The 12,001-nt window shown below is 50.3% G+C and overlaps 1 protein-coding gene across 9 annotated transcripts in view; it reads right to left on the bottom strand.

Moving 5' to 3' along the window:
- The window catches only part of IRAG1 (inositol 1,4,5-triphosphate receptor associated 1), a 122,216-nt gene that overhangs the window by 54,490 nt on the left and 55,725 nt on the right, over window positions 1-12,001 (bottom strand). For 3 of the 9 annotated variants that reach the window (XM_063671156.1, XM_063671160.1, XM_054437730.2), the window contains 7 exons: window positions 8,518-8,621; window positions 6,554-6,624; window positions 4,107-4,280; window positions 3,314-3,391; window positions 2,536-2,588; window positions 2,279-2,323; window positions 531-1,148 (listed from right to left, as the gene is read on the bottom strand). In XM_063671156.1, coding sequence (XP_063527226.1) covers window positions 531-1,148; window positions 2,279-2,323; window positions 2,536-2,588; window positions 3,314-3,391; window positions 4,107-4,280; window positions 6,554-6,624; window positions 8,518-8,621 — 1,143 coding nt within the window. Of the gene's footprint in view, window positions 1-530; window positions 1,149-2,278; window positions 2,327-2,535; window positions 2,589-3,313; window positions 3,392-4,106; window positions 4,281-6,553; window positions 6,625-8,517; window positions 8,625-12,001 lie in introns of all 9 variants that reach the window. The other 6 variants (XM_063671158.1, XM_063671155.1, XM_054437729.2 and 3 more) reach the window with 3 other exon arrangements.

The following is a 12,001-nucleotide window of genomic DNA, read 5'->3' as shown; positions in this document are numbered from 1 at the left end:
ACACCATGGGCACTGGAAGAAACTCACCATGGGCGGAGCAGCCATCACACTTGCAGATGGACTTAAAGCTTTTGTTAACCAGCATCAAGAAGGAAGGCTTGGGGGCATCACAAAGGAAATCACTCTTTCACCCTTGCTAGCTAATCCTAGGCATGACTGGGCACTCCATCAAGGGATTCCTGTTTATGAGCCACTGACACTGGTTGGAGGAGGAAAGCAGCCCACGACTGAGGGGCCCACATGTCCCTCCACACGTCTGCCTTCCCCTGAGATGTGGCTTTGTGTGGCAACTAGATTCTAGACTGAGCTCTGCCTGGTAACTGGCATAAAAAAGCACCTAAAACTGGTATTTAGGAAAGAGATGCCACATAAATAGGCCTGACTTCTCAGAGTGGGAAAATTTACGCCCTCACAAGGCCCAAGTCCAGGCCAGAGCTGCCGTGGCCAGGGGCCCAGACTCAACCCTGAGGTCTTCAGCCCAGGGAGTACCTGGAGTACACACTCTGCCCAACTGGCCCCCAGGAACCCACCTCTCGGAGCTTGGTCAATTTCTGCATCCGCACGGGCTGCACTTGTATTTGAAAGTCTTTGAGTCCAGGGGCCTTGGCCAGCTTGCCGCCGGCTTTGCCTGCAAAACACTTTTCTTCCTCCGCCAGTGGCAGCTTGGCAAGCACTTTCTGCAGCCGGGGGCCAGGTTCTTCAGGGCCACTGTCCCAGGAGAGCCCTCGCAGCAGCGGGGGCCGGGACACAGTGGGTGGAAGCTCAGCTTTGGAGCCAGCCTTGGGCCCCATCGGCTCTCCAGCTGGGCTTCTTCCCTGGGAGGCTGGGGAAGCCACTCCTGCCGCATCCTGGGTTGGACTTCTCCGCAGAGGGCTGCCCTCCCAGCCCGTTTTCAAGAGCTGCTTCCCCAGCTCGCTCTCCACGGGGCCAGGCTGAGGGCTGTTCAGGGCCATTTTCCCACTGCTGTTTGTAACAGGAGCTAGGCCTTTGGGTGTGGTCTCGGGGTACTGGAGGGGATCGAAGTTTTCCTTTTGTTCTATTGCAATCTCTTTGGACTTCTCAACTGGAGGAGGATGAGGAGCCAGCCTGCCCTGAGACACTTTCCTCTGGTCATTCTGCTTCCTGTCAGCTAGCCCTTTGGGGATGTTCTGAAAAAGACAAGGTAGAGCTGGAACCCTGCGGGGCAGGTTGAGGGGAAACAGGTGGGGCCACTTCTGCTGTGGGGTCTCCGCCCCCACACACCTTGCCAAGGGGCCCATTTGTATAAGTGTGTATGGGGTATGAGTGGACAATGTGGAAGGAGAGGGCTTCTGCCCGAGGTTTGTGAAACAGACAGGAAAATGGAACCTGCAATTCAAAACCAGCCAAAAATTTCCCAAGGGATAGGAGCTGAGGAAACTCGAATAGAAGGCAGCTTTGGCCCTAACTCAGTTGCCCCAGATCTAGCCTTGGTGCTGCTTAGCAAGGCCCTTAACTCTTAGGGGCCCAGGTTTGTGAACCCTCTGAAATTATGTATGTGTATGTCTGTGTGTGGAGGGGTGTTTTTCTAGGAAAAACATCCACAGCTTTCAACAATTTCTCAGAGTTCCATGATCCAAAGGGGTTAGGGATCATTGGATGGGGTGATTCTCGCAAAGGTGATGTCTTCCTGCTCAGAAGCTCTAAGATTCTGCAGTGTTAGTTTACTTTGTTCATTCCCCAGGGGAAACCTGGGCCGTGAGCAGCACGTGGGTCTGGGGGTCTATGTGGCTGCCTCGTGTGTGCTGAGACTCTTCCAGAGGACTGTATCCCAGACCCAGTTCCAGGTGACACTAAATTCTACTGCTGCCCTTGAAACACTGAGCACGTGGGCCCCTCGCTGTGAGCAGGGTGGGGCGCTTCTGTTGCTCATCAACAAAGATGAGGTTTTCTCAGCTTCCCCAGACAGAATCCCAGGCAGGGGCTGGCGCTTTCCTGCCCTTTTCACTGGAGCTGACAGGAGCCACAGGCTCCTGGCCTGGAGGTCCCCCTTGTCTCCAACCAGCAGCCTGACTGGGGGTCAGCGCTGTGAGTATTGCCTCCACGGAGTTCACCCCCCTGAATCCTGCCTCCCCACCCCTCCACCTTAGACTTCTAGTCACTATAGGGCAGGGGAATCTGCTGTTTCCCCGGCCCTGACCCTCCATCTATACGTGTGCATGCACACACACTTGAAGGCTGCCCAGGAGCCAGCCTAGGCTTCTAGGAGACTGTTTCCCCCACACTCAAATCATCCAAAGGGAACAAAGCTCAAACTCACAGGCTCGCCAGGGTGAGGTGAAGAGACGTCGGCCTCATCCCCCTTCTGCTGGAGAAGGTGAACACAAGTCAGTCAGCAATGGGAAGAGACCGTGTTTCCTCTTGAAATATCCCCAAGGAGGCCCCCTAGCAGTGGTGTTCATGCCCTCCACCCAGCACCCTCATCTCCGGTGGGTCATGAAGGGCCTCCTGGTGTTTGGGGTAAGGGGAGAGACCCATTGGCATAGAAACAGCACAGCAGGTGGGGGGTCCTGTCACCTGTGGTGGCGCTCCAGGCAGAGGGGATGGCGGGCCACTGCACACATCCAAACCTGGAAGGGTCCAGACACTAGTGAGTGAGGCCCAGCAGCCCAGGCCCTCAGCCGTGCTTTCAGCCACATCTCCCTCCCCAGACTATCCTCCGTTTGCAATCACAAGCCTGGAAGATTTGCTGACTACCTCCTGTGTGCCAGGTTCTCAGGTGGGCCCTCACAGAATGTTCACAAAGACCACAGGAGGAAACTGAGGCACAGAGAAATCAAAGTCTCGTGGCCAGGAAATGTCAGCACTGAGATTTGGGCCCAGGCTGCCTGGCCCCAGGCTGAGCGTGCCCTGCCGCACTGATGAGGGCCGGCTGCCCTTCCTGGCACCCTCCTCCTTTCCCTGTTGGCCGGAGGGTGTGGCTCTGGGTACAGCCTAATGAAAGGGAAGAAGTCAGACCCCAAAGAGGCCTTTCCGTATAAGCTCTTGAGGGCTTCTCTGAGCTTCCCTGAGCAAGAGAGGCTGTCCTAGTCCCCTTTCCCACCCAGCCTTCCTGACCCTGGGGTACACCTACCTCCCGACACGAGCCCAAGACGCTAACAGAAAAGTCTATCTGCCTCCTCTGGGTGGCCCAGCAAATGCCCCCTGGAGAGGGGTCTTGCTGTGGGTGTGAAGGGGCCAAACAGAGTTCTTGAAGGGGAAGCCTACAGGCTGGGAGGCATGCTGATCTGTCCAGGCTGAGCTGCCACCCAGAGCGAGAGGCAGGGCAGGAAGTCCCCGGGCAGCTGGGCCTCACCTGGTGGGGTGGGGACTGTAAGCGAGTTGCTTCGAGAGGATGTAGGAGAAGCGCTGGGGCTGAGGTTCGGGGAAACAGCTGTGAAGACAAACACAAATTGGCTGGCATTCGTGAAGGTTGAGGACTTCAACCTGACAAAGGCATCCTTTTAGGTATTCCCGGGCCCTGGGAACTGGGTCTTCCTTGCTGGGCTCAGGGGCTGATGTTGGACTGCCATATGACGCTCCTGTTACAGCCCAACCCCTCCCTGCTGCTGCTCAAGAGATGGGTGCCCTCAGGCCATTTGGGGGTTCCGGGATAGAGTCACACTCCTCAGCCTGCCTGGCCTGACCTCAAGGCACTGTCCAGAAACTGAGGCCTGGCGTTGGTTGGCAGGTACGGCTCCAGAGGCTGCTCCTTCTAGACTTCCCAGGGTGGCCCTGACTTCAAAAGCTCCCCTTGTCCTCCTAAGTACACTTACACACTTGCCCAACTTTTTGCTCAGGAAGAAAAGTGACTCTAGCATAGATGAAGCAGCAAGATTTCTGGGCCCAGGAAAATCTTCCCTCTAACCCAGAAATTCCCCGAAGACCATCTCCCCTTCCCCAGAGGGCCTAGGATCCTTCCCAGCACCCACAGTTAGAGATCGAGGGAAGGGAGCCAAGGACAGAATCCTGACCTCTGCTGAGGAGAGCAGGTGAGTCCAAGGCGACCTCCTCAGAGGTGAGGCGCCCACTGCAGCTGGTGCCAGGCCCTTCCCTCCCGACCCTAGAGGGGCTCAGGGCAGCCAACCGTACATCCCGGCCCACCCTACCTGATGGGGAGTCTCCGGGGCTGCTCCTGGACTTCCTCCCACGGCGGGTCAGGAATCGCTCACTCACCAACTTGGCTTCTTCCAGCAGCGCCAGGTTTTTCTTCTTGTCCTCCTCTGAGATGCTGATGTCTGGCAGCTGGTCGTTCACCAGGTCAATGATGTGCCCCGTGGGGTCTGCAGAAGGAGGGTGAGCTGGGTTGAGAGCCGCTGCATCTGTGGCCCCAGGCTGAGGTCATGCCATACCACACCCCATCCCAGGCACTCTGCCCACAGCTGAGCCAGCCAGCCAAACCTCAGCCCACTGCCATCAAGAGGGTTGCATGGGGACAGACAGTGGCTTCCTCTGCAGGCCTGGCCCCTCTGGCTTATGGCCTATGGTCCTCCGTCACAAATGGTCCTGGAGCCATCTCAGGTTCCCAGAATTTTCCTAAACTCTGTCAGGAAGGGAAGGCCACCCAGGAGCCCTACCTCCAGTGCTGTCTGCGCCCCCAGTGCATTCTTGCTTCTGGCCTGTTTCTTTCACAAGCTAATGCGCTTAAGGTTTGTGAATAAAAGAAGGAGACCAAAGATCATTGGCCACGGCCACAACCCCATGGCCACCTTCCCTCCACTCACATTGTTCACGCCATTTTTCTCCAAAACTGCCCCTCTGGATGAGGTGGGTGAATGGCACCACCTCTCACCTGGCTGCTCAGGATCACGGGAGTCACTCCCCACTTCTCCCTCTTCCTCCCTCCCCCAACATCCAATCAGTTGATCAAGTCCTCCCTGCATTTACCTATAAACATCTCTGGAGCCTGTTCCTCATCTCCATTCTTGCTCATTAGCTCTTTTTTTTTTTTTTTTTGAGACAGAGTCTCACTCTGTGGCCCAGGCTGGAGTGCAGTGTCACAATCTCGGCTCACTGCAACCTCTGCCTCCCGGGTTCAAGTGATTCTCCTGCCTCAGCCTCGTTTGTGCTTGTTAGCTCTTTCCTGGACAATTATGTCTTCCACCTAAGAGGTCCCTGCCCTCAGGTGAGCCCCTCCGTCCCATCCCCCACTGCCTATCAGAGTGGCTATCAGAGCCACATCTGGCCATGCCATTCTCCACCTCATCTCATGGGGATTTCTCATGCTCCTCAGTGTGGTATCCAAACCCTAAACTGGGCTCAGCCAATCTTGCTGGCCCCACATACTCCTCCCAAGTCCCTCCACTTCAGCTCTGTCTGGAGTGAACAGCTCCCATTTCGCCTCCATTGGGTTCCATTCTTCTTTGGGCAGCAGATCCTTGGTTTTCACTTGGTAAAAACCTCTCTGATTCCTCATTAGCTAACCCCCCTCCCCTGTGCCAAGAGTGGGAACGTGGACCAGTCTTGGCCAATCAATGAACCGAACCCCCTTGGCCACAGGGATTGGCTCAGGGATGGCCATGTGAAGCCATTGAGAGGCAATCCTGGTGTGGAGTATATGGGGAAGAGGAACTCTTCACTGATGGGGCGTAAGCTTGGAGTTGCTGGTAGCTATTGGCTACCATGTGTTGAAGAGTCTGCCAAGAAGAAAGCTAACACACAAGAAAAAAGGTTCAAGAGATGGAATGGGACAATTGCTAATAACCCACTTCAAGCACCTGGATCCAGCACTACCTGAAATCACAAGCCCTGGCTTTTGTAAATTTTTTTTTGGTGTGAGGTAGTTTGAGTTGGGTTTCTGTCATTTGAAAAAGTCCCAATTGGTACACATGGCAGAGTTTCAGTTGCCAGCAACATGCTCCATGGAGGTTCCTGCTCTTTCAGTGTGTTTCCTATTCCCCCTGGAATGCCTTTCCTCCCTCGCTTATCTGTCCAGATCTCTAAGGCACAACTCAAATGCCACCTCCTCTGGAATACCTTCCTAAAACTTCCTCTCCTCAGAGAGACTCGGTCCCCTTCTTGCCTTGGCTGGCCTAGCTCTTCTGTGCAGCCCCTTATCATACAGTGTCCCAATTATCTGTTCATTTCTCAGTCACTTCATAGTCTATGAGCAGCATGAAGGCAGGGACCAACTCTATATGAGATCTATGTTCCAACAGCCCAGGGCAGATCATAAGCCACCATCTGGGGACGAGCAGATGACCAGGGCAGCCGGCCTTTTACACTCAGGCACCCATTCCAACCTGGATGTGGGCCTCTCTAGCAGAGGCTGGAGGACTCTGCCCCCTAAACCCCAGAAATGAGCTTCACTCAGCTGTTCTTTCTTTCTTTGACTTCTGCATCTTCCTCTTCATGCCCTGGTCTTGTCTTTTGAGCAATGAAAACTGAATTAAATATGCTTCTCCTAGACCCAGACACAGAGGGGCTGATCTACCCTGTCCTGTTGGGCAGGAGGGAACGCCTTGAAGAGCAGGAGAGAGTAAGGAGTCAAGCCCAGCCACGCTGCCAGACCTCAGTCTTTCTACTCAAACATGCCTTAGATTGCCCTGGTCCTTACCCACAGATGTCAGGGAGGCAGTGGACACCTTCAAGTGTCGGTGAGAAAGCCTCTTGTGGGGACTGTGAACTCTGAAAGACAGAACAGTCATCTTGTTCAGAAAATCGATCTACAACTTGAAAATAGGTGAAAAGATGCCTGTATATTGTTTCTTTCTTTCTTTCTTTCTTTTTCTTTCTTTCCTTCTTTCTTTCTTTTTTTTTTTTTTTTTTTTTTTTGACTCAGTTTTACTCTGTTGCCCAGGCTGGAGTGCAGTGGCGCGATCTCAGCTCATTGCAGCCTCTGCCTCCCAGGTTCAAGCTATTCTCCTGCCTCAGCCTCCCGAGTATCTGAGACTACAGGCATGTGCCACCACACCCAGCTAATTTTTGTATTTTTAGTGGAGATGGGGTTTCACTATGTCAGCCAGGCTGGTCTCGAACTCCTGACCTCAGGTGATCTGCCCGCCTCGGCCTCCCAAAGTGCTGGGATTACAGGTATGAGCCACTGTGCCCAGCCAGATGCCTGTATATTCTTTCAAAGTCATCCTAGAACATCATCTTACAAGCTTCTCGAGGGTTTCTCTGACTCTCAACTTGGGAACGTCTTAGAAATGCAAATTCTCAGGCCCCAACTCAGATCACAAATTCTGGAGGTGGGCCCAGCCAGCTGTGATTTTACAGCTCTCCAGGTGATTCTGACGCGTGCTAAAGTTTTCCAACCACTGCCCTAAGAGGATGTGACTTTGACTTACTATTTCCTACTCATTAGGTCCTAGACTCTGAGCTAACATCTAACTTGTAGAAGCCTCATAAAATGTAAATCATTGTTGTCTGACAAAGACGCAGATGATTTCTGTTTGGGAAAAAAGACAAAAATATGGTTTCATTGCCCTGTAGAACATTCACCTATTTTATATCTAACTTAGCAGTTTTATTCCAGCACTTTCCTCCCCACTGATGATATATGTATATCCATTGCTTGTATCCTCCTTTGAACCGGCTTTGTTATCCAGATGCTTCTCGTATTAATGAGGTAAGTAAATCTTTGACATATGCTCAGTATATTTATATGAGAATTATCTTTTTCCTTTTCTTTTTTTTTTTTTTTTTTTGAGACGGAGTCTCGCACTGTCGCCCAGGCTGGAGTGCAGTGGCACGATCTCGGCTCACTGCAAGTTCCGCCTCCCCGGTTCACGCCATTCTCCTGCCTCGGCCTCCTGAGTAGCTGGGACTACAGGCGCCCACCACCACGCCTGGCTAATTTTTCTGTATTTGTAGTAGAGACGTGGTTTCACTGTGTTAGCCAGGATGGTCTCGATCTCCTGACCTCATGATTCACCCGCCTCGGCCTCCCAAAGTGCTAGGATTACAGGCATGAGCCACTGCGCCTGGCCGAGAATTATCTTTTTAACTTTTTGAAAATTAGTCTCATTTCAGCAAGCCCAGTTCGTGGGCTAGTGCTCTGTGAAACCAAGTCGGAGACATTCCTGTACCTGTGAGCCCATGTCCCTGCCAAGAGATCATATTCCACACGCTTTGGCCAGGGGCAGGATTCTACATTCAAACACCTGCACCTTTCATGTTTGGCTGCAAATAGCTGGGCAGTTATTATGGGAAACTCCCCTGTGGTGATTTATGCTTTTCTTAAAGGCTAGCCCTTTCCATGGGGGGCCAAGTCCTTCTGGGGCCCCTGGGCATTAAATGTTTTAACCTCCACTAGCTCTGCTGGGGGAGGGGGCTGCGAATGGGCTGGAGCCATTGCAGAGCCAAAAGGGCCACATCTAGGAGAGGAAAAATCATTTTAGGAGGAAGATAATGGAAAAATTCCAATTTCTCTCTTGTATTTTGAAAAACTGCTTGATTTTAGTTTAGTCAATAAAATGATACAAGAAAAAAGAAAAGATTTATTTAAAAATATAGCTGTCTGATCCTCATGTTCTAGGAAATATTGTTTGTCACAATGCAAGGATCAGGCGCCTGTACCTGTTGGCCAGGTTTTTGTCGGTTTCTCTTTCTGGTGAAGTGGCATCCCCAGTCAGGACAATCGTGGGAGGTGGACTGCAAGATACTCCTGCGGCAGGAGGACCCTGCTGGTTTAGAACAAAAACACAGAGTTAGGTTTGGGCTGGTGGGAGCTTCTAGGGACAGGAGCCGGAGCATTTATTCTCACATCATGATGCTCAGAGCCATCTTGATAAGGGGACAAATGCAGTTTACTCTTTATTCCCCCAGCTTTACTGAGGTATAGTTGACAAATAAAAATTGTATATATTCAAGGCATACGATGTGATGTTTTCATTACCTTGATACAATGTTTTGATACAATGTGACATATTCAAGGCATACAGTGTGATGTTTTGATGTGAAATGATTACCACAGTCAGGCTAACTAATATATCCAACTCACATAGTTACCTTTTTGTATGGTGGACAATACTTAGCAAATTCCAAGTATACAATACATTATTAACTATAGTCACCATGCTGTACATTAGATCCCCAGAACATATTCACCTCATAACCAAAATATTAAGTTGAATCCTTTGACCAATATCTCCCCATTTCTCCCACCCCCAGTCACTGGCAACCACCATTCTACTCTCTGTTTCTGCAAGTTTGACCTTTTAAGATTCTACATATAAGTGAGATCATGCAGTATTGTCTTTCTGTCCCTGGCTTATTTCACTTGGTGTAATGTCCTGCAGGTTCACCCACATTGTTGCAAAAGGTGGGATTTCCTTCTTTTTTTAAGGATGAATAATATTCTTGTGTGTGTGTGTATGTGTGTGTATACAGATACAATATTTTATTGTGTATATATTTTTCACATTTTTTAATTCATCCATTGACAGACATTTAGATTGTTTCCATATCTTGTCTATTGTGAATAGTGCACACATATAGGTTATTTGGATTACTCAGAAAACAGAAAAGGCAGTTTCTCCTTTATTCCCCAGCAGGCCCTCACCTGAGCTTAACACGGTCCACTATTCATGCACTAAGATTAGGGACACTACAAGCTATCCCTAGTTAGTTCTCACTAGCAATGCAGGAAAAGAATGGTACAGAGTCCTCAGATTGAGGCCAGCCTGGCTGGGGAAGAATGATGGCCTGGAGAAAAGGTAGTGGCACCCACACACCCCTGATGTTCCATGACAGTCCTACCTTTGGGTAACTTTGACATTTCAGTAATCGTAATTTGTTAGAAGACTCTCCTGGGGTTTTCTCTTAGGTCCCTCCATCAACTTAAGAGGGTGCCTGTCATTTTCCTTCTCCTCCATCCCACCCCTTTGACTGGCGTGTGCTGCCACTGCTCCCTCTGTGAGCATCTGACTGCCTTTGCCAAAGGCCTACCTCCTAGCGTCCCAGAGCGTGTCGCTGCCACCTCCACTATTTGTGCTGCCTCCCGCAGCTTCAAAGCAGTGGGTGCACACTGTCCCTATTGCCACTTTCCCTGGTGGGCCAAATCCTTCTAGAGCCCCTGCACATGAAATGTTTTCACCTCCACTAGCCCCACTGGCAGTGGGAGCTGCCGATGGGCTGGAGCCTCTGGCAGAGCCAGGCTGTGTTCTTGAGCCCTGAGTGCGCAGGTGTTGGTTCCCTGCAAGGTAGGGAGTAGGCCTGCTCTCCTTTTGACATTATGCCTTGTTGTGAAATGGGTCTCATACAGTGCTATCTGGACTTCTTAAGTCCCACAATTTTTAGTGAACCCAGCTTTTCCCATTTTCATTTTCATCTCTTCCCTTCTTTGGCCCCAAGCATAAGGCCACATGAGCTGGAGAAGTCTCTGGGTGAGAGTCCAGCCTGGGGAGCACCATGCTGCTTCTCTTGTGGAAAGGATGCTTTTATGTGGAAACCCAGAGCCAGATCCTTGAGATGTTCATGGGGTTCTGTGTTCTAATCCGGGAGCTCTTCAGTGCAGAGAGCTACAGTGGCTGAAGGAAGAGGAGACACTCAGAATCTCCCGGGACATGGAAGGGAAGCTTGGGCAGGGACGTGGGCTGTGTAGAAGCAGTAGGAAGCAGCATCGCCTATTGGAAGAGTCAGACAAACCTGGGCTCAAATTTCAACTACTAGCTATGTGTCGTGGACAAGTTATTTAACCTCTCTATGATCCATGATTATAAAGTCTAACTTACAAGGTTAGTGTGAAGATTAAAAATAACATTGATAAGGTACCTACTGCATGACTGATATTTTTATTTATTTAATTTATTTAGTTTCTTCAGTGTAGTGGCACAATCATAGCTCATTGTAGCCTCTGCCTCCTGGGCTCAAGTGATCGTCCTGGTTCAGCCTCCTGAGTAGTTGGGACTACAGGTGTGCACCACCATGCCTGGCTGACTTAAAAATTTTTTTTTGTAGAGACAGGGTCTTACTATGTTGGCCAGGCTGGTCTTGAACTTCCAGAATCAAGCGATCTTCCCACGTCTGCCTCTGAAGGTGCTGGGATTAAAGGTGTGAGCCATGATGCCAGGCCATGATTGATATTCTTAATGTGCTAAGCATCTAGCATATGATTAATATTTTAAATAAGTGTTTATATTACTTCAGATTTCTTTCTCGTTCAACAAACACTTTATGATTATCCACCATGTGCCAAAAGCAACTTGAGATATGAAGAGAAGACCCTAAAGGGCTTGTAGTCAAGCAAGGGATACAGGGAAGTAACTCATAATAAATATAAGGTAACAAGGGATGGACCACATTCTGTGAAAGCTCAGAGGAAGGAAAAGAAAACTCTTTAGTGAGGGGAGTTAAAGAAGACTCTATAGAGGAGTGGACATTTGAGCTAGGTCTTGAAGGATGAATAGGAGCTTGCACGACAAAGATGTTAGAGGACAGGATTCAGCCAAAGGGAATCGCATTAGCAAAAGGCATTACTGGGAATCAGGGATTTGTCAGTGTAGCTGGTGCAGGTGCATGGACTATGACATGTGAGATAGGAGAGGTCAGGGCTGGGGGAATTGTGAAACTACAATAAGAGATTGAGCCAGCTTCTGAAGGACCTTGAAGCTACTCTAATGAGTTTGGTCTTTATGGTTTTGGAGATGGGAAGCCCTGAAGGTTAGGCTTGAGAATAACTTAACTACCCAAAGGGAAATACAGAAATGTTGACAGCAGATCATCCATGCATCCCTCTATTCACACTGGTTGAGATGACAGGAGAGGCCCAGTTATTAGAACATCCATCATCCCCTATAGGAATTCTGAGGAGCTCCCTGGTAAATTGGAGGTGTGTTTCCAAATGCTCTCCATTTGGAAATCTAGAGTTGGCCAAGACGGAGTGACAAGAAGTCGGCATGGTGCTTGTGGCTGAAACCAAGACTGGCTGACCTGTCCTCATGATCTCAGAGCTCCAGTCCCTCTGAGGACACAGATACCCATCCTTCTGTCAAGGACTCTCCCTAGAAGACACACCCAGGGAGTTTTCTGAAAAGCAACAACTCATTCTCTGGATAGTATG

The sequence above is a fragment of the Pongo pygmaeus genome, chromosome 9, assembly GCF_028885625.2.
Source record: "Pongo pygmaeus isolate AG05252 chromosome 9, NHGRI_mPonPyg2-v2.0_pri, whole genome shotgun sequence".
NCBI lineage: Eukaryota > Metazoa > Chordata > Mammalia > Primates > Hominidae > Pongo > Pongo pygmaeus.
Note: the sequence above shows the minus strand (reverse complement) of the source record. Positions and strands in the feature narration are given on the sequence as shown.